The 22,531-nt window shown below is 41.1% G+C and overlaps 1 protein-coding gene across 9 annotated transcripts in view; it reads left to right on the top strand.

Annotated features, from left to right (window-relative positions):
* Bod1l1 (biorientation of chromosomes in cell division 1 like 1) overlaps positions 1-22,531 on the top strand; it is a 55,612-nt gene that overhangs the window by 14,916 nt on the left and 18,165 nt on the right. For 2 of the 9 annotated variants that reach the window (XM_028892944.2, XM_028892939.2), the window contains exons 6-16: positions 704-870; positions 2,576-2,687; positions 3,227-3,365; positions 5,783-5,855; positions 7,425-13,437; positions 15,294-15,358; positions 16,333-16,417; positions 17,848-17,891; positions 19,292-19,352; positions 20,987-21,057; positions 21,833-21,908. In XM_028892944.2, the coding sequence (XP_028748777.1) occupies positions 704-870; positions 2,576-2,687; positions 3,227-3,365; positions 5,783-5,855; positions 7,425-13,437; positions 15,294-15,358; positions 16,333-16,417; positions 17,848-17,891; positions 19,292-19,352; positions 20,987-21,057; positions 21,833-21,908 (6,906 nt within the window). Of the gene's footprint in view, positions 1-703; positions 871-2,575; positions 2,697-3,226; positions 3,366-5,782; positions 5,856-7,424; positions 13,438-15,284; positions 15,359-16,332; positions 16,418-17,847; positions 17,892-19,291; positions 19,353-20,986; positions 21,058-21,832; positions 21,909-22,531 lie in introns of all 9 variants that reach the window. The other 7 variants (XM_028892941.2, XM_028892936.2, XM_028892937.2 and 4 more) reach the window with 6 other exon arrangements.

Genomic DNA, 22,531 nt, shown 5'->3' with positions numbered 1-22,531 from the left:
ATTCCAAGACAGCCAGAAGACCCTTCGTCCAAAAACTAAAATAAATAAATAAGATCTCCAGTGTGCTTTAAAGGGCAGTTTCAAGTGAATTTCCTCAACAAGGACAAAACCATTCATATCCAGTCTCCTGACAAACGAGAATTAACTGTTTGTCAAAATACATTGTTAAAATAACTGGGAGGAGCAAAAGGCTAAGGTGGCTCCTGACTTAATAAATCCAAATGGCATAAAGAGAAAGGGGAAACTTCAGCTGAGACTGGCAGGAACCATCCAGTAACCTCTGAGTGGGTCCTTCCATCAGATCATACTCAGGTAAAGGCCTCGCAGTAGTGAGTCCAGTAAAGTGTTACTTGGCTTCCATGTTGAGCCTGCAAAAGCACGCTGCTCCAGGCACAGTGTGGAGCCTAGTTCTCGGCATGCCCTGCTTGCTCTTTGTTAAGATCAGTTCTGGCAACTTTCATCTATACTTCATTTTTCTTTTAGTAACACAAGTATTTACAGTGTCTAATTTTTCCTGCTCTGACTTTATATGTGAAGTGATTTGTAGTTTTTTTAAAATGTCAACTTCTGAACTTTCTCATGCAGACACCCCTTTGGACTTTAAATATACTTGAAGTATATTGGTGTTTTTACTGCTTATGTGACATGTTGATGCTGTTGCTAATTACAGAAGCACTCATTCTTTATATTGACTTCTTTCCAGATGAAGAGAAAAACAAACAGAATAAAACAAAACCTCAAACCAGTGATTCCAGTGATGGAAAAGCCAGAAGTGTACGGCATGCTTATGTTCACAAACCTTATCTTTACTCAAAGTACTACAGTGATTCTGATGATGAACTCACAGTAGAACAACGGCGGCAGTCCATTGTAAGTCCAGTTGATCCCTTGCTGATTAGCAGTGGTCCTCAACCTTCCTAGTGCTGTGACCTTTTAATATCTAGTTCCTCATGTTAGTGACTCCCAACCAAACCATAAAATTATTTCATTGCTACTACATAACTGTAATTTTGCTACTGTTATGAATTGTAATGTGTAACCAGAGGTTTCTCAAGTCCTGCCTAGTCCCGCAGTCAGGGCGAATCTCTCCCACTCACGTCCCACAGCTGCTTGGTCCCAAGTAAACACACAGAAGCTTATATTATTTACAAACTGTATGGCCTATGGGTCAGGCTTCTTGTTAGCAAGCTCTTTCATCTTAAATTAACCCATTTCTATTAATCTATGTATTGCCACATGGCCGTGGTGTTACTGGTCTGCTGGCATGTTGCTTCTTTGGTGGCAAGCTGGTGTCTCCTATTCTCCTTTCTCCTTTCACTATCTCCTGCATTTTCCCACCTGGCTCCATCCTGCCCTGCCATAGGTCAATGCAGCTTTATTTAGTAGCCAATGAGGGTAACACATATTCATAGCATACAGAAAGACACCCCACAGCAGTAATGTAAATATCTAATGTGCAGGATGTCTAATATGAACCCCCTGTGATAGGGCTGTTTGACCCTCAGAGGGATCCCGATGCCCAGGTTGAGAACTGCTGTGATTTAGCCTGCTGCACCAGGTTGACAAAATTTGAGTAATAGTCTGTCCAAGGTACTAGTATGCACAGAGCAGACATGGCCTTACCCTCAGGGAGCTTGCCATGGAACTACATAGACTAGACACAAAGGTGATTATATCATTGTTACTGTCAAAAGAGAAAAAATGCAGCAGTCTGTTTCATAAAGATACAGTGTGCAACTAGTATAGCATTGAGGAAAATGCAGTCCACTGATTGCCTGGGCTTGAAAATGCTTCCAACTATCAAGTACCATTCAACTAATGATAGATTCTTTAACAAAATAACAAAATTCATTGGTTCTTAAATGGCTTACAATTTAAGAAGCATTAAAATAGGAAAAATTTCTTATTTCAAGATGAGGGAATGTTGCAGAAAACACTACAAAGTGTGATTGCTAGCTAGCTTTCCTTCTAGGCTTATTTCTTAGAGAGAATATTGGATAAGAGCTTTGCACCTGCTTAGGATTTTTGAAATTTTGGCTCTGAGCTCTGAGCCAGAAAGGAGTGGTAACAATAACAAAACAGTAATTAAAAGTTTTCTTACCTGTGCCTTCTATCATCTGGTAGCTGTCAAAATAGAACAGTCACACCAGTGCCTATGTACACATAGTGTATGTCTCCTTTTTATTTTATTTTTTAATGATTTATGTGTATGTTTTGCCTGTGCGTATATATGTATACCTATTGGCTGCAGAATTTAGAAGTTGTTGGATCCCCTGGAACTGGAGTTAGTGATGGTTGTTAGCTGTCATGTGGGTGCTAGGAACTGATCCTGGGTCCTCTGTAAGAACAAGTGCTTTTAACGACTGAGTCATTTCTTTAGCCTTGTGTATGTGTGCATATCCCATTGATGTGTAAGACCATCAGAAGAGCAAACTAAAACTTTGTTAGCAGGGGCAGCTTTGACTACTTGGATCACTACCTCAGAGGTGCACTCTCAGGTTTTTTTCTCTTGTATGTTCTCTCAGAATGTCTTTGCTTTTACCTGATAATATGTCAGGCAATTTTATGGTTTTAGGCTAAAGAAAAAGAAGAGAGACTTTTAAGAAGGCGAATCAATAGAGAGAAACTTGAAGAAAAACGAAAACAGAAAGCAGAGAAGACGAAGTCTTCCAAAGTGAAGAGCCAAGGTATAGCAGATAGTGCTGCCATTTGAGATTACATTATGCATGCCATCATCTTCTAGTTAGTCTCATATTGCTTGTGGCATATGCACATAGAATAAAGTGATCTGTTCCTAAGTGTGGAAGGAATTTATCCTGCAGTAGTGAATGAATGGATTTCAGGTAAGAGTAGTTGAGTGTTTCTGGTGAAGATTGTACAGCTAGCCTATACCTTACATCATCTATGATTCTTCTCCTATACCTTACATCATCTATGCTTCTTCTCTTTCCTTTTCTGTTCTTGTCTTTGATGCTGGGGATTGGACTCAAGACCACAAACTTGCTAGAGCTGTACTTACAGCTTTTGTGCTGACATTTATCTAGCAGAGTAAATATACCAAAATTGGGGTCTGTTTTTCCTAGCAGAAATTGGGGCCCATTAAAGATATTTTGTGTTTTAAAGTAATTATAAAACCTTAATGAAAAGTAAATACAGCATTGTTACAAAGCTGTCTTCTAAAGTAAAGCTTATTTATTTATGTATTTATTTATTTATTTATTTCTAGGCAAAAGTAGTGTGGACCTAGAAGACTCGTCAACCAAGACTTTGGAACTGAAAGCCCCAAGAATTAAAGAAGTCCTTAAAGAACGGAAAGTTTTAGAGAAAAAAGTAGCCTTAAGCAAAAGAAGAAGAAAAGATTCAAGGTACATTTTTATCTGCTGTGTTCTAATTGTCACATTAGTGGTGTACTTCCAGAAGAGGGCATTGAATGTAGTCATAGGCTGTCTTAAAAAGTAGCCAGGTATGGTAGTGCACACCCTTAATCCCAGGATTTAGGAAGCAAAGGCAATGGGATCTCTGTGAGTTTGAGGCCAGCCAGGTCTTCATAGAGAGTTTCAGGGTATCCAGGGCTCTAGAAAGAGACTCTATCTCCCCATTTAAAAAAAAAAAAAAAAAAAAAGTCCTTTTCACTTTGTCTCTGTGACTTGGATGGGTTTGTGAGTTTTTGTGTTAACTACCATCTTTTGTGCAAAGAAACATCTCTGTTGAGCTCTGCGAGCTGCACTAATCTATAGGTGTAGAAATAGCCCTGGAACTGTCTATGTAGACCAGGCTGGCCTTGAACTCACAGAGGTCTTTCTGCCTTAGCCTCTCCAGTGCTAGAATTAAAGCTGTGTGCCATCACACCTGGCTTTTTTAGAGATAAGGATTTATAGGGTACTTTAGTATTGTATCTTTTTAACAAAATAATGCTAGTATGTTCACCCCTGCATCCCATGAGCTCCCCAATTATGCATTTTTTAAGTCAGATTTACAATACTAGGCATGTGTGTCTTCTTATAGATCAGGCCTTAAATCCAGCCGAAATTAGTTACACCTAGAACATTCATGCCACTATTGTACCTATAAGCATGTCTTGCCACACTAGTCATTATTGTAGCTCACAGGGTCCACAACTCTGTAGGACTGTAGATGACTCCCTCTATCCCCAGGAGCCATCTGGCACTATGAAATCTAACCAGCAGGGAAGATGCTTTCAGAGTAGTACCAGCTTGATGTCTCCGTGTCCTGGGACCAAGGTGTGTGGTGTTTTCAGTAATAGGATATTACTGTCAAGTTATGGTGGCCACTAAGATTGTTGGCAGTAGCCTATATTTTATTAGGAATCTCTGAGACCGCCCCCCCAATCAACAACTTGAGGGGAGGCATCTCATACCTGGCACTAGGTTTTTATTTGGCAACCTGTGGCTTTTAGGGGGAGCATTATCCTCTGTGGATCCCAGGGATAGAACTCAGGCCACCTGTCTTGGCAGGAAGTAGCTTTACCTGATGGGCCATCTTGCTGACCTTGACATTCTTAATTGAAAAACAGAAACTGATGCACTCATGAGAATGATTTGTACTACTTTGTGATAGAAAATAATTGTAGTGGGGGAAAAAAAGACTGTAACAGAAAAACAGAATAAGGAAAACAACAACCTGTCAGGGAAAAAAAGAAAGTGGTTATAGAAAGTCTCACCTTGAATAGAAATGTTACTCTGTGTTTATGATAGTCCTGGAGTTCGTTTTTATCTTCTTTCACTGTGTTAAGAATATAGCATTTTAAAGTAATGTTTTAATTAATTTTGTGAAAATCTGATAGAAGCTTTAGACTCTACCCCAGAAAGTATACAGACATAAGCACGAAGCTTCCCCTGAGTATCAGAGAGTGGAGTTTATGGGCCTCTGGAAGTACTTGGAGAAGTATCTTATCTGGGTCTATGATGATCACTTACTAACCGTGGTTGCATCTCTTCACCAATCTTTTCAGCATCTATTTTTAAACATCATCCCATCATTTTTCCCTTTCACATAAAGTCAGGTTCTTTTAATTTTTGAAGCACTCTATTGTCATTGCTAATTGTTTAAAAATTACAAAGGCAGAGAGACTCCTGAAAGTAGCTGTGATGTGATGTGAATGATGGGCTACAGTTTTACTGTTTTATTAAATTATAATTCTTTTTTTAAGTTTACTTTTTTTATTATTTTATGTGTTTGTGCGTACACATGCATTTATATGTACCACATATGTGCAGGAGCCTATGGAGACTAGGAGATGATGTCAGATCCTCTGGAACTGCAGTTAAAGTGGTTGTGAGCTACCATGTGGGTGCTGGGACCCAAACCCAAGTCCTCTAAAAAAAGAACAGCAGGTGCTTTTAGTGGTTGAGCTCTCTCTCCAGCCCATCATTGCACCTATGTAAATTAGTCATAAACTTCAAGACAAGCAGATTTACAGAGCTCAGAGAGAGGGGTCAGTTCTCAGTTTTATTGTACCCTGTTCATCTTGCTCCGAATCAAAACAGCCTCCCTGCTTACTCAAAAGATGGAGAGGCTTTCAGATGTCTGCATAGCGGATGTAGTGTTCACAGTGCAGCACATTAGGAATTGTCCTTGTAGCATGTTTTCCTTTAGCACCAGGAGCAGTTCCTGCCACAATTGGATTGGATTGTGCTCTCTGGTGACTAAGAGTAAGGTTTAAATGAAGTGAGAAGTCACAACAAAGGAAAGATTTTCTGTCAACTTCTTGTGAGATTCTTAGATTCACATTGGAAAGTCATATTTGATATACTCCCCTCAGGAATGTTGATGAGAATTCCAGAAAGAAGCAGCAGACTGAGGAAGAGTCCAAAGAAGCCCTCAAAACTACTGAGGTACGTCTTGTTATTTGCCCTTTTGTTAGGGGTGGGTCATTCATGTTCCTTTGCAGCGAAAACAGCATAATGGGATCTTTTCTGTATTATGTCTTAAAACCACTCTGTTCAGCATTCTTAAGCTTTGTCCCATCTTGGCCTGAATTCCTTGTTGCAATGAGTTGATGCATATGATTTTGTTTCGCCTAGGTAGGAAGCTCTCTTCCGTACCCTCTTCACCCTGTTTCTTATATATAGCAATAACAAAATTGTCAATAAGAAGAAAGAGGAGAGAAAGCTAAAATCTCCTTAACAAGTCCTCTACTTTATCTCTTTGGTTTCCTGTCCACATTCACATAGGAGGGGAACTATGCTAACAAAAAATAATTTTTGAGACTTTGCTCACTGTATGTTACCTCCTAGGCTTCATAATTATGTAATGATTGATTATTGTCATACTGAATGGATACATTCACTAGCACTTATATTTGACACTAAGATTGTTCCAAAATGTGCTGATTTTAAATTGTGAAAATAAGCCTGGTTGTGGTGGTGCATACCTTTAATCCTAGCACTCTAACACTGTAATCCTAGGAGGCAGAGGCAGAGTTCAAGGCCAGCCTGCTCTACAGAGTAAGTTCCAGGACAGGGAGGACGACACAGAGAAACCTTGTCTTAGGGTGAAAATACATATAGTGAATACATTTCTTCCCTGGCTTATTTTCTTGGGACACATTTTGGCTTTAACTGAGTTTAAATATATCCATAGTTCTATAGCTAATCAATTCATGATGTTTCTGGGATAGAGACACTAATAACTTAGTAATTGTTAATAGCCAGTAAATTTCTTTATTCAGAAACCAGAATCATATTTAAGCATACATCCTGATATGTTGCTCTATATATATTTAAATGTTTAACTTTTTTGTGATAGTTTTTTTTATGGAAATTATCTCATAAAGTTTTACATGTTAATGTACTAAGTGTCAAAACTGGAGTGGAGAGGAAAGTTCAGATGCTGTGCATGTTCCCCCAGCATCTCCCCATAACACGTGAATGTATATGTGTGTATATGCTTATCTCACATGTATATGCTTACACTGTTACTCAGTTACTATGCATACATTTGAGATTTTATAAATAGAGTATACAAATAGTTTAAATTCACATGGCTTCTGTAAGTGATTTGGGTTTCTAGATTTAAAAATAAGCCTTTACTTCATCAACATGTACATTCTTATACTGAAAAGAACACTTAGCTTGCATTTATTAAGAACCACTGGGTATTAGTAAACTATAGTCATTTATAGAATTGAAGACTTCCTAAATGCATGGACCAGTTAGATGGAATAACTGTTCTGTAAAGCTGGGAGAATTCAAGACTAAGTGTGATCATCTAGACACTCCCATTGCAGTGAGTTTCAGCTTCCTGATATCTAATACCTACTGGGCAACATCATCCATGGATCCATCCACCATCCATGGATCACAGGAAGGGCCTCAGGAAGTCTAGCACTCACATACTAAATATACCCAATAGTAAGTTTGTATATAAAATGTGTCTCATAAGAACCCTTTGCTTTCTAACAGCACTGTGAAAAAGAAAAGACCTCCTCCAAGGACCTGAAACATGCTCATGGGAAAGGAGAACCAAGTAAACCTGCCCGGAGGCTTTCAGAATCTCTGCATCCAGCTGATGAAAACAAAACTGAATTGAAGGTAGAAAGAGAACATAAAAGACGAACATCCACCCCCATTGTAATGGAAGGAGCTCAGGAAGAAACGGAAACAAGAGATGGGAAAAAGCAAGCAGAACGCTCAGAAATTAATGTGGATGAATCCCAGAAACAGAAAAGCACTCTAAAAAATGAAAAGTCTCAAAAGAAAGATGAACCTGAAACACATGGGAAAGGCCTGCCTAAAAAAGAGGCAAAGCCCACCAAGGAGAAACCTGAGAAAGAGAAAGCTCAATCAGAAGAAAAATTGTCTTCAAAACACAAATACAAAGGTGATGGTATGCATAAAATAGGTGATGAGAGTGAACTTCACTCTTCTGAGAAAGGTGTAAAAGTAGAGGAAAATGCTCAGAAACAAAGTCAGCAAACCAAACTTTCTTCCGATGATAAAACTGAACGTAAAAGTAAACACAGGAATGAAAGGAGACTGTCAGTATTGGGTAGAGATGGAAGGCCAGTTTCTGAGTACACTATAAAAACAGATGAACATGCACGTAAAGATAACAAGAAGGAGAGGCACCTGCCATCTGAAAAAGCCAAGGCAGAACACAAGTCAAGAAGGTCAAGTGACTCTAAACTGCAGAAAGAGGCCGTAAGCTCCAAGCAGCACGGTGTTACATTGCAGAAAAGAAGCGAGAGCTGCTCTGAGGAAAAGTGTGACACAGACTCCACCAACGCCGATAGCAGTTCAAAGCCAGAAGAGCCTCACAAAGAGAGGCGGAGAGTGAAGAGCTTGTTGGAAGAGAAGCTCGTGTCAAAGTCTAAATCCAAAGGTCAAGGCAAACAAACAAAAGTGGCCGAAACAGAGTCACAAGAAGGTGTCGTCACAAAGCAGGGGACAACTCCAAAGCCTGACAAGGAGAAGACTACAGAAGACAATGACCCAGAAAGACAGCGCAAGTCCAAACTTGAAGACAGAGCTTTAGAAGAAACTGTCGTTGAACCTGCGTCAGAGAGTGCTGCACCTTCAGCACATGGTACTCAGAAGGACTCTGGGCACAGAGCTAAGTTACCCTTGGTAAAAGAGAAGCACAAGGCCGATAAAGACTCCGCCTCCTCCAAAGTTGAGAGGAGGCTCTCAGATGGGCACAGAAGCAGAAGCTTAAAGCACAGTAATAAAGACATGAAAAAGAAAGAAGAAAATAAACTAGATGACAAGGATGGTAAAGAAGTGGACAGCAGTCATGAAAAGGGCAGAGGGAATGGCTCAGTCATAGAAAAAAAATTAAGTAGAAGGCTGTGTGAAAACCGAAGAGGAAGCATATCACAGGAAATGACCAAGGAAGATAAGTTAGCCGCAACCATTTTAGGCACTGCCAGTAGTTCTTCCCTGCAGAGACCAAAAAAAAGCAGTGAAACCACATTGATCCCAGAACAAGAGCCAATGGAAATTGATTCTGAGGCAGCTGTTGAAAATATGTCTGAACTGTCTAAATCCCGGGACATCAGCAGTAATAGTTCTCAGCAAGATACTGACTTTGAAAATGTTACAAAACATAAAGCTGTTGCTGGGGTTTTAAAGGATGAGTTGAGAGCTTCCACGGTAGATTCAAAACCAGTAGCTGTGGCCTGTAAATCAGGGCGTGGACTAGCAGTTACTAGCAATTCTGAAAAGCATGCTGACCATAAAAGCACCTTGACCAGGAAAGTGCATGTCCAAAGTGCTACATCAAAAGCAACTAGGGAGAGAGAGCCAGTTCAACGAGGAGCCCATGACGTAAATGTAGACTCTGAAGGGAGTCGGAGAGTGCTCTCTAGGGCCCTATCAGAAAATGAGAGGGTACAGAAGAATGTGAAAGGCACATCCAGAGCCACTGAAGAATGTGGCCCTCAAGGGGATGCTTCTTGTGAATGCTCTGCAGACTCAGACCTCTCATCATCCTCAGGCTCCACTGTTGTACCTCAGAAAGAATCTCACGATTCAAGTACAGTTCCTCTAGTTGACAGAGAAACCATTTCTGAAGGTGGCACAGCGGGTGCCTCCCTTGTAAATCATTCTGATAGCCCTAACCAAAGTTTGACTATTAAGAAGTCAGAAGTCCATAAGACCAATGGCAGCAAAGAAGGTAGTGATGGCTCCACAGCAGATACACCATCCAAAGCAAACCTCGGGAGCAAAAGGCACCTTTCTGAAGATGGCCAGGCCACATTGCTGTACGGTAAAGAAGGCAAAGCAGGCATACCTCTGGCTGGCAAGTCAACGGGCATGACTGGGGAATGTAAGAACATTAGCAAGCAAAGGAACTTGATGGGCACAGCCAAAAAAGAGAGTGATCTGAACGTAGAGCCTGACATAAAACAGGACAGTGCTGCAGTTGAGAATGTGGTAGACCTGAGTACAAGAAAGGAGGCTGAAACAGTCAGACGTAAGCATAACAAAGATCCAGACGAAAGTAAAAAACTACCAACTGGTGCTGAAAGGAAGACTGAAAACAATGAGGTAGACACCAGTGCTAGGCGTGATAATGCCTCCGTGTCACAGCAAAGGCATGGGAAAATGGAGAGGGTAGCAGCTGGATCTGGTAGACGAGACAAAGCTGTCATTGCTACTAGTACTGAAGGGAAGGACAAAGGCATCACGTTAAACCCAGTGAAGGCTGGGGATGCCACGACCACTTCATCAGAAACAAGAGCGAAGGGGATGACCTTACCTTGCACCAGTATTGAGGCAGACGAAGGCTTCATAATGGGTGCATGCCCTAGAAACCATCCTCTTCAGGTTGGGGCAGAAGCCAGTGAGTGCACTGTTTTTGCTGCAGCTGAAGAGGGGAGGGGTGTTGTCACAGAAGGATTTGCTGAAAGTGAGACTTTGCTCACAAGTTCCAAGGAAGGAGAAAGTGGAGAGTGTGCTGTGGCTGAATCAGAAGACGGAACAGCAGGCCCCTTGGCAGCTCATACAGTTCAAACTGAAGCCACTGTGAACAGTGTTACAACAGAGGAAAAAGATGATGCAGTAACCAGTGCAGGCTCTGAGGAAAAGTGTGATGGTTCTTCGTGTACAGTTGAGGGGACTGCTACTTTTATTGGTGAAGTTGAAAGCGATGGAGCCGTTACAAGTGCTGGAACAGAAATAAGAGCAGGAACTGTGAGCAGTGAAGATGTTGTTGGCTCCCAAGAAAATAGGACACAAGTTGATCCTAAAAAAGAAACAGAAGGCACTGTGACATGTACTGAAGCCAAAGGAAGAAGTGATAACTTCCTTTTCTGCTTGGTAACTGGAGTGGGAACCCAAGAGCAACGTGTAGTTACAGGTGCAAATGTGGTCCAAGTAAATGATGATAAGCCTCGAGAGGCAAGTGCCAACCAAGAACGAGACGGTTCTGGAAATGATGGTACAGAAGGTGAGAGTGCAGTCACCAGCACAGGCATTACTGAAGAAGATGGGGAAGGGTCAGCAAATTGCACAGGCTCCGAAGACAGCAGTGAAGGCTGTGCCATAAGTTCTGAAACGGAAGAAAATGCCGAGAGTGCCATGGACAGCACAGAGGCCCAAGACATTACTAACATCCCTTTGGTAGCTGCTGGTCCCTGTGATGATGAAGACATTGTGACCAGTACAGGTGCCAAAGAAGAGGATGATGAGGGGGAAGGTGTTGTGACTAGTACTGGAAGAGGAAATGAAACTGGACATGCCTCAACTTGCACAGGGCTAGAAGAAAGTGAAGGAATGTTGGTTTGTGAGAGTGGAGAAGGGGGTAGTCAGAGTGGCCCTACAGTGGAGCATGTGGATGCTGAGGCTGGGGCAACCACTATGAATCCAAATGACAGTAATGTTGACAGTATGAGTGGTGCGGAGAAGGAAAGCAGAGACAATGATATCTGCTCCAGTGCCAAAGGGATTGTGGAAAGCAGTGTGACCAGTGCCTTTGCAGGAAACAGCGATGGGCCACCAGTGCTAGGTGGTAGTGAAGGTCCTATGGCTAGTGCAACTTCTCATCACAATGATAGCCAGCTTACCAGGAAAGAAATGGTGGAAGATACAACTATTTCCACTGGGTTAGTGAGGGGCAGTGATGACGTTCTTGTATCTGGTGCAGTTCCAGAATGTGAAGTTGGCCACATGTCACCCAGGGAAAAAGATGAAGGTATCATCACTTCTGTAGAAAATGAAGACTGTGATGGCCTTATGGCTTCTACAGCCAGTTCTGATATTTCCAACCAGGACAGCTTAGCTGGGAGTAAAAGTCAAGGCAATGGCTTGATGATTTCTACTAGTACAAACGATTGCACCCTTCAGGTAAGTGCAATTACAGATGTGAGAAGAGGGCATTTGTGTACTCTGAACACTGAAGAAAATGTGGAAGGCACAAGAATACACGTGGAAGGATTTGAGGCTCCTATGCCCAGTGCAATTTCAGGTGATGCGAACCAACTGACTTCTGCTAGCAGAAGTGAAGAGAAGGATGAATGCGCCATGATCTCCACAAGCATAGGGGAAGAATTCGAAGTTCCCATTTCCAGTGCAGCTACCATCACATGTGCTAAAAGTGAGCAGCCAGTTGCAGCAGTTGAGGAAAGCACTCCAGGTCCAGTCTTGGTAAGCACCGAGGACTTTGAGGTACCTATGCCTAGTGCCCCCACTGAAGCTACAAGTCCTCTTGCCTCAACCAGCAAGGAAGAAAAGGATGAATGTGCTCTCATTTCAACAAGCATAGCAGAAGAATGTGAAGCCTCTGTCTCCGGTGTAAGTGAAAATGCACCCTCTGTTACAGATGGGAATGCAGTTATCTCAACAAGTTCAGTGGAAGACTGTGAAGGCTCTGTGTCCAGTGCTGTCCCTCAGGAAACAATCTGTCCTTCAGTCATACCAGTAGAGGAGACGGGTGATACTGCCATGATTTCCACCAGCACCTCTGAAGGACGTGAAGCAGCCATGATTGGTACTGTCCCTGCAGATGAAGACCAGGCCACCACTGTGAGAGGGGAAGATTTGAGTGATGCTGCCATTATCTCCACTAGCACAACAGAGTGTGTGCTGATGTGCACTAGCCTAAGCAGACATGAAGAGAGTCAGCCAGCCACACACAACCCAGAAGGAAATGGTGGTCATTTAGCTACAAAGCAAAGTAAGTGTGAACTACCCATGCCCAGCCTCATGGCTGAGAATAACTGTGAGTGCCCTGGGCCATTCACAACAGTCAAAGAAGTGGGCCCCTTGATGGCAGTGAGCACCAGGGTGGGGCATGATAGACTACCCGTCTGTGAGCCCTCTGCAGGGCAAGGCCAGCCAGGTACTGCTTCATGCATAGGGGAGGAAGAGAGACATGGCAAGGACTGCCTTGGCCAAGACCTCAATTCCAAAGAAAGGAATGCATTGCTGAGCTCTGTTCAGAGGGAGAACAAAAGTGCAGAGGCAGAGGCAGCAGGAGACAGCACAGCTAGTGGTCTAGCAAGAAGGGGCTCAGAGAGGAATGCAAACTCAGTGTCTGACAACTTGTCTGAGACTAACTGTCTGAAAGGACCAGAACAGACATCTGAGGACTCCTCTGGCAGTAGTCACTGTCTGGCAGCAGTAAATACTGGTGCTAAAACTGATGACGTGCTGCCCATCAGAGATGCTGCATCGGAGTATCCTTCTGACCAGCAGGCACCTGAGAACAACTTGAAAACTACCACCAAATGTATTACAAGCCAGCAGTCAAAAATGACTCCTTCCCACACAGCAGGCCTTCCAACTACCTGCCTTGTAACTCCATCTACTCCAAAACGGGAGGGGGGCTTGACTGCAAAAAGTGACCACAGTGGCACATGGACTAGTGAAAGGTCTGCTGAGAAAACGGGACATGTTCCTGGTACAAGGCAGTCACTCCACAGGGAAGGAAACCTTGATGTCACTGTTCTTCCTGAGGAGAATGCATGTGGCATAGGTGAGAGTCCATCTGTAATTACATATTCTAACACTTAACCAAGGTGATTTTACAACATCCTGTGTTTTAAATATTAAAACTAGACCCATTGCTCATGTGTCAGTAGAGAAGAGGCAGGAGGCTGGGGGCAGGCACCTAAACGTGTTTATCTTCATGACTGGCAAGTTTCTGAGCCATCTTGGGGTTTCTTGTTTGTTTGTGCCTTGGTTGGTTGGTTGCTTTGGTTTGGTTTGCTTTGCAGTATCCTGGGGGTTGAACCCAGGGCCTCTTGTGTATTCTACCACTGAGCTACATACACTTCCAGCTCCTATTTTACTCCTAACTGAAAGTGCTATTCGAGTAAGATGCATTAACTTACACTTTAAAGTATTTGGGGGAGGGAGTACCTGTTCCTTTTTGAGAGATTGCAGAGAGTGCTGGTCTTGTGGAAATCAGTAATCACTTTCAAAGGTATAGTTGCAGTTATACTATCCAGTTTCAGATGCTGTGCACAATTACTACTATGCTAGGCTCTAGGGGTGCAGATAATCAATGGGAAGACGGTTATGAATTCTGCCTCATGTGACACTCACTGGCAATGATTCAAGTGTGACAAGTGTTTAGGGTGAAGTGAAGAATAGTGTATGCTACAAACTCAAGAGTTCCTGATAAGACTTGCACCGGCCAATGAACCTTGATTCATCTCCATTCTAGCTTTATAAACTATGGCATCCTGGACCTTTAAATGGAACCAACCTTACTTGCACTTAGTCTAGCTTCAGAAAACTGATGCTAGTAGATTTAGCCCTGTTTGTTATAGGTACTTAAAGCAGCATTAAGAAATGTCTTAAGGAGTTATCTCCAGGGAAGAGCACACCAGTTGGTTATCCAGTACCAAATGGTCAGCTCTGAAAATGTACATACAAGTAATGTTATACATACTGAGCAGATTATATATTTAGAAATATATGTAAGTACATACATACATATATAGAGAGATGTAACAGCAATTAATGAAAAAAAAGGACTTGAATTTGAAAGAGCTAGTAGGGATATATGGGAGGCTTGTAGAAAGGAAAGTGAAGAGAAAAAATTATGTACTTATAATCCCAAGAACAAAAGAAAAAATGGAAGAAAAGAAGTATCCTAAGGGTTGAAATAACTAACTTTTCCCATTGCATTTAGCCTAGAATGAATTGAGTCCTCCAAAGGTTTTTGTGACTCAGTTTTCCTGCACTCTTATTCCTCTATCCATTTTCTGTCCCCTGGAAGGGCAAATAGAAGGGCTTTTAACAAGAAAAGAGCTGTAGGCTCTTGGGGAAATGAAGGCTTTTCTTTGTTAGCTTCTGTGTGAGGTAAGGGAACCAGAAGCCACAGCTACAAAGGGATGTGATAAAATTGCCCGCCTGAGAAGATCCCATTGTCTTGGGGTCTGCCTGACAGGTTTTAATTTTGTATTCACTTTCACTGTGGCAGGAAGTAAAGTGGGTCTATAAATCACCTCTTGATTGGGCATTTATAAATCTCTTGTTCACAATGTTGCATATATAGTTTTAGGGACAAATTTGATGGAGCTGGCTATAGAACAATACTAGGAAATATAATAGCTCCATAAATAATATTTTATCTCCTTTTCTGGTCACCTGTCTTTTTATGCAAACAAAAAATAATTCCATTTCCCACAAATGAGCAAATAGCCACTCCTTTTTCCAGCCCCTTTTATCCACAGAGTACTCCTTTTTCTGCTTTTTTGCTTACAGTGAAATAAATCAGCAAGGGCAGGTGGCTCTGAGAGTTATATAACACATTACTTTTCTGGGTGAGATGTATTTTGCATTCAAATTTTTAAATTATATTAATTCTTTGAGTTTCATTAGGTAATATGGAGTCACCGCCAAAGGCTATAGAAGAATCAGGACTGTCAGCTAATTTGACAACTGAGGTAAGACCATTAGCTCAGTAAGTCTTGACTGAAAGTGGTGTGTGCTATTGGCCATCCATACATAATCAGTGTTCGGCCTTTTCTCATACTGGTGACACATGGTGGTGTTATTATCACCCTATGGGTAGAAAGCTAAGAACTTAAGTAATCTTAGTAAAAAGTGTCATTGTCAGTTCCGTCTCCGCAAGGCAAACATGGAGTCACCTTCAGTTTCATCTGTGTTTAATCTGTCAACAAAACATGAGTCCATGACTTTCTGTTTCCATAGCTACCACCCTCACCTCAGTGATGGCTTTAATGGCTTCCCATTTGACTTGGACTTCTGTTCCAGCCCATCTTATGGTTGACATTACCATGCCCAATGTCTTTCAAAATAGAAATTGGGTCTTGTCATAGCTCTGCTTAAATTTCCATGGTTTCATATTTTGATTAAAATTGTTCTTATTTTTATTATACCTGTACTATGCACAATTTGCACTCTTGTTTCTAGATTGATTCTCAGCACTTACCAATTATGAATGACAAGCTGGCAGTGAATGGGGGGTTACCCCCAAAAGGGCTTTGGGCAGGTAATAAGGAGCATTTGCAAAAGGACATTGGTGCAGAATTCTAGAAGTAGAGTTCATGTTTATTGGAAGAGAAAGGAGAGAAAAACTAGGCAAAGAGATGGAATGGGTGATACTGTGGTACACCAGGCTCCCAACTGTCTGGCAAGGTAGTGGGACCAATCAGAAAGGACCGCGTGTATTGTGCTAAACTATAGTTTTAACCTTTTGCAGTAAGAGAAATACTGATGGGTGAAATGTGAGATTAGACTGCTCGTTCCTGTATTTTTAAATGTTGATGTGCTCAGTTTTCAATTCATGGGAAGGTAGATTTTAAATTGCTTCTAGATGCTGGGCAGGGGAGTATTGTCACCACGGTTGCCAGCTAGTCTCACCTCACTTATTTTTGTGGTGATTTGGATTTTGTAGGCATCTGTGCATTCGGAGGAAAATACAAATCATGAAGTTGCAGCAGCATCTGAAAACCCCTGTGTTGGAAGGCCGAATGGATCGGGTAGGCTACTTTTAGCAGTTCTTCACACTGTCTGTCCCGGCATGTATTTTGATCTTTTGTTGAAGCTTAAAGTTGGTAGATTTATAGTAAAACACTGAAAGACTATGAATTTGCCTCTCACTTTTTAAAATAGTTCAGAGAAAATTCTTCATTCTTTTTCCTTTTTTTGTTAAAGATTTATTTAAAATTTTGTTGATGTGGATGAGTGGGTGAGCACATGAATGCATGCAGGTGACTTGGGAAGAGCTGTCAGATCTTCTCCAGCTGGAGTTAGAAGCACTTGTAAGTCACTTTATAAGTGCACTGGGAACTGAACTTGAGTCTTCTGGAAGAGCAGTACACCACATAACTGTTGAACTCTCCCTTGAGCCACACATTCTTTTGTTTTTAACATACACTTTTCTCATCCTGTTTTATGGAGGGTTATTGTTTAAATATGACCTCTCCAAATAATCATGTCAGGGGACAGGTGCTTAATTCCTGCATGTTTCTCCATGCCCTTACTGCCCTTCCGGGGACTATTGCAGCGTGTTCCCAACAACCAATCACGTGCCCACTTGACCACCTTGGCTCTCAGCCCTAGAACTCTGGCTTTTGCCCTAGTGACAACACAAAACCACTCTCAGCTTGCATCACCTTTCAGTCTACAGCACTCTCTGTTGTAAGCCACAATACTTTTAGGAGAAAGCCTCAGAATTAGAAAGGAAATGGCCTTGGGAGCCTTCTAAACAGAAATTCACATAATCCTCAGACTACAACAGATGCTAAGTCATTCATGCTGAAGTTAAATAATCCAAAACATGAATAAATTAGTTCAGTGTGTATGGCTGTTTCAATAGTGCATAACGTTCACTGTCTAGAAGGAAATATTTGTGCATTCTCAGTCTTTGGTTCCCATAGCTAGCTTTAGACTGTTTTACTGTGTTTAGGTACAATTCAATAAGAGATCTATTTACTTAGAAGGAAGCTGTTTAAAAGAAAAATGTATATTCTGTCATTGTTGAGGAGAAACAGTAGGCTTTGTACTTCAAGTTCCAAAGATTATAAACAGACCATTGCTGTGTGAGGGGAAAGGCTCTAACCTTTCATCTGATGGCATTATTTTTAAATGAGCCAGTGTTAACTGCAGCTTAGCAGATAACATTAAGGTCTTTCACCTTTCCCTTAACTCCAGATGACTGAAATACTTAAGTCACTGCATGACTTAATGGGCTACAGACATTATTATAAAAATACAAGCTGTTTTTCTGATAATATGCAGAACTCTGATTGTAAAAACTGGTTGGTTAGAGTTTTATGATCCACAGAAATACAGGTCACTTGACATTGTCTTGTTCAGTTCCTCTGCTCTGGAACTCTTTAGTAAAATGTGTTGCTCCACATTTCAAACACAGTGTTGTTTCCTTGTGTCTCATCTTGTTTTTGAACAGGTGAGCAGGTGAAGGAAGCTTCATTGGTGAGTGAATCACAAAATGTAAGTAACTGTAAAAGTTTGGTCTGTTGATGGTTTGTTTTTGTTTAAGGATGAGGAGAGAGGAGAACTAGTTTGTGAGGAGTCTGTACCGGAGGCTACCTGGTAACATGTTCTCCACTCAAGTTCACATGCAGACAGTAGCTTTCCCTTGACCTCTTCCACAGTCACCTACATGCTATGCTAAAGAACTCTGAGCTTGCTGCTTTCTATTACAATAGAACTGCACATTCAGTTGTAGTATCTTAAGTCTTCCTGGCAATAGAGACAAAAGAGTTTTTAGTTTGAGTGTTAGACTTCACTTTATGCTGGTAGAAAGCTTGTCTGAAGAGACTGAACTGTGATTGTAATAAACATTTTTCCCCAGTTGTGATTCTCATAATTGCTTTGAATCCCTTGAAAGTTTTGTTTTTGTTTTGCTTCAGTGTATATGTAGGGAACATAACACCAGAGGTGAATATTTGATAAAATGCTCACAAATCTCCCTTAGCCATTCTTTCCAGAACATCCATGTATTCTGGAAGATATGGAGAGTTTTGCTTACTTCTAGGCACTGTGACGTCATTGCAGTCCTCACCTGAACTCATTGAACTGCCTAGCTTTGTACCTAGATGCTCACAGACTATGCTGTAAAAGAGAAGCCCCTGTGGTGGGGTTCTGATTTGCCCTCCAAGCTGAAACCTACAGCACCAGGCAGTGTGTCACCCCATCACCCCAAGTCCCCAGAAGAGTACAACCTCCAGTAGTCATGAGGGTCTGTAGCTAGGGTTGTAAAATGCTGTAGGACATCGAAACTGTGTAGTTTAAAATAAAGTATGGTTGACAAAATTTGCCAAATAGGTAATTTTATGACAAAAAAGACACTTCAGAGTTTTGCTGGGTCTTGCTGTTGGTAATTTTATGACAAAAAAAGACACTTCAGAGTCTTGCTGGGTCTTGCTGTTGTTTGAGACTTTCTAACTTTTTGAGCCACGATCTTGCTATATAACCTGTTACTTGATATATAGACCAGCTGGCCTCAAGCTTATGGCAGTCCTTCTGCTCACCCTCCCCGGTGCTAGGATTGCACGTGTGTGCACTGCACACAGCTCAGAGGTTTTAAAGATAAAGAGGACTTGTGAGGAGAGCTCTTTGAGTGGAAGAGAATTCAGAACTTTAATTTTTTCTTTCTTATTTTGCTTTTTCCAAAATCATTTTAAAGACCATGAGAATAAACATTAAAGCATGGTAACTTATTAAGCTAGATTTTTTTCACAAAGAAGGCCCTCTGTATCTTTGAGCTTCTGGGTAAATGAAGAGAACACGGCAGTATTGTAAACAGCCAGGTTCCACACAATGCCTTTTTATCTGCTGTTAAGTTTACTTGAGACTATCCATAACGAACCCTTTTATTGTATATGTAGGTTGAAAATTCAGACTCAAAGATCAATGAAGAAATTCACTCTGAATCTCGAAACAAAGGAGGTAAGTTAATGAATCCCACAGTAGTAATTTTAGTGCTGATTATAATTATCATTCACTGAGAGTCTTGTATGCTCTATTACTTCACAGTTGTTCTCGTGTAGTTTATGCAGTCCACTAAAGTGAACACTAAGTATCACATTTATAGTTTAGGAAATAGCTTAGAGAACATTAGTGATTTGGCCGTACGACTAAGAAGTGGTATTTGACCTTAACTAGCTACAAGACCTTTACCAGTAACCTCACAGTGAGTTCAGTCCTGTGTTGGAGCAAAGTACAGTCTCCTGTGATTTTTTATGGTAGAAATACGAAATGCTATGCCATACTTCTGGCTGAGCATTTGTTAGTTAACTTCTCACTGTCTCAATGTAGCAACAGATCAGGAAGTTGCATTTATGTGAGTCGGTCCTTGTTACACATAACCTTTGAAGGCTACTAGCTCCAAAAAGAGAATTTTTTTCTCAGCCAGCATGTGAAGTTTTGTTGGTTTCTGCTAATTTTGTTGATTCTGTAACCCAAGATTGGAGAAAGAATTAAATATCATACACTTAGTTCTCATAATTGCCTTGAATTGTATTTTAGATAACAGTAAAACAGTGACATTGATTGATAGACACTCGTGCACATCACCACATTTATCATGCCTTAAAATTTAGCATATTTGTCTCACTCACCTATTAAAATGTTACAGATGTAGTGAGTCCCCATAATAGGATTTCCTAGTCACAATCTCTTTCTCTTTTATCCCACACAAAGGGAACCACTGTTCTGCATTTACTAGGTATGGTTTTAGTTTCATAAAATACATAGCATATGTTGCCTGGTTTAGGTGAATGGTAACCACATTTTATAAACCATTTCCACCTTCCACCCTATTTTCCTACTTTGCAGTATGTTCTGAGGTTCTGTCCTCTTTATTGTACATAAGTCCAGTTACTTTATTGTAATGCTAGTTAGTATTCCATTGTATGAATATGCCATGGTTTTTTTTTTGTTGTTGTTTTTTTTTGTTTTGTTTTGGTTTTTTTTGTTGTTTTTTTTTTTGCTTCTGTTACTGGTGAACATTCCAATATTTTGCAGCTTTTCTTAGTTACAAAGTACGACTTTGCATGTCCCTGTCCTTCAAAATATGAGCAGTGTCCTGTGTGTCTAGATTTGCTCGGTTATGAGCACATCTTCAGTATACCGAATGCTAGCTTTTCTTCAAGTGGCCTAGTTGTCACTTCACACTTGTGTTGTGCCTGACCTTGTTAGGCTGTGATGCTTGCTGATCTGATGGCTGTTGTGCAGTACTTCATGGGGATTCTTTGGAGACTCCTAACACTGTTTGGCTACAAAGCTGAAGGAAGGCCTTGAAAGTCTGTTGGGCAAAATTCAGTTTTGTGGCACTGGCATAGTCCGTTCCTGCTTGGGCCCTGTTTATTCACATTTAACACTGATAAACAGTGGAACTTCCCTACCAGCATTTTTGGGAGAATACCTCAAAAAGCACCTGAACTGTCGCCGTCCACCGTGCCTAGTGCACAACTGCTACCCAAAGGGATGACTGGACAGTTTTTCCCAACCACATGCACAAACACCCAGATGCTTTATTTCAGAGACTTACGATGTTTTTTCTTACTGTATTTACTATTTAGAAATGCTCAGTGGTCAGAAAGACAGCACGGAAGCCCTAAGCGGTGGCAGCATTGAAGCAGATCCTGAAGAGGTGTGTTGCAGAGTTTACTCAAGCGTTTGTGTGTTGTAGGTAGGGTTTTCACTCTGTATGAACAAAGATGCTAGAGAGATTCTTATTTCAAAAAAGAAAGACAGAAAGAAAGGTTCTATTTCTTTTTGTTTTGTTTGTACTTTGATTAGTTATTGGAAAGTTTCATGTATGTTTTGATCATATTTGCCCTCCCCAATTCTTTCCCACCCACCTCTTTCTTCCTACTCACCTACCTGTCTTTTCCTAAAAGTTCTTCAAAGCCAATTTGTGCTGCCCAAGTATTATTTCTTTGTGTAAATTAAATGGATGTTAGAGTGGTGTGTATCACATATCATTTGTGCTTGCTTACACTGTTGTAATGCTTAGGTACTGTGTCCCTGTTGTGTGTTCAAAGTGCACTGGTTTGCACTACCTTTCATCGTGATTACCTCAGTCTAAGTAAAGGTGCCAACATTTCTTTTTCTTTTCTTTCTTTTTTGTTGTTGTTGGTTTGGTTTATTGAGACAGGTTTCTCTGTGTAGCCTTGGCTGTCCTGAAACTCTCTCTATAGACCAGGCTGACCTCAAACTCATAGAAATCACCTGCCTCTTTCTCCCGATGGCAGGGGTTAAAGATATGTGCTACCACCACCCACCAGGTGCCAGAATTTCTAATAACATTTTTTTAAATTAATGTACCTACTTACTGCAGATGATAGAAATTATTTCTATGTGTCCTACTTTAACTGATTGGATGCAGATCCTGCTGCCTGTAACATGGCCATTGTTAATTCCAGGTTGAAGAAGAAGAAGAAAGACACATGTCTGGAAGAAACAGAAAGCAGCATTACCCCTCCTCAGAAGATGAACTAGGTATTCACGTGAGCTTCTGTACTAGATGTCCAAAAAGTTATATTCATAGCTAATGATGTGGGACAATAAAACAATCCATGAAGATAGTAACTTTGCTATGTAAATACTTTTGAGGCTAATTTGAGACACTAATAGGATCTTTTCAGACATAGATCCAGAAATTAGACTATTTCCTGGAGAAAACCCAACTTGAGGACATATCACAAATCTCTGTTATAGGGGCACATAAGTGGCACTGAATGCTATGATTTTTGTTGTGGGCAGATACCAGGCAAAGCTAGTGAGATATTTTAGCCAAGGCACATGAGATAATGCCTCTGTGTGACCTTGTTGATGTTATGGCGTGTAACACAGCCAGATGATAGAACTTTCTACATTAGTGGATGTCCCATAGTTATTTATCTGTATAATGGCTAGTGGGTACTAGAGGATGGTTGGCATTTGGATATGGTCAGTGTAAATGAAAGACTGAATTTTTTTCAGTGTATTAGTTAGGATGGGCCACAGTAATAAATCTAAATACATAATGGCACAGCACTGTGATGCTTTCTGTCTTAATGCTGGGCCTGATGGCATGGACCTGGAAGCTCAGCTTCTCAAGAGACTGAGCAACAGGACATTAG

This window comes from Peromyscus leucopus, chromosome 10 (assembly GCF_004664715.2).
Source record: "Peromyscus leucopus breed LL Stock chromosome 10, UCI_PerLeu_2.1, whole genome shotgun sequence".
NCBI classification, from domain to species: domain Eukaryota; kingdom Metazoa; phylum Chordata; class Mammalia; order Rodentia; family Cricetidae; genus Peromyscus; species Peromyscus leucopus.
Note: the sequence above shows the minus strand (reverse complement) of the source record. Positions and strands in the feature narration are given on the sequence as shown.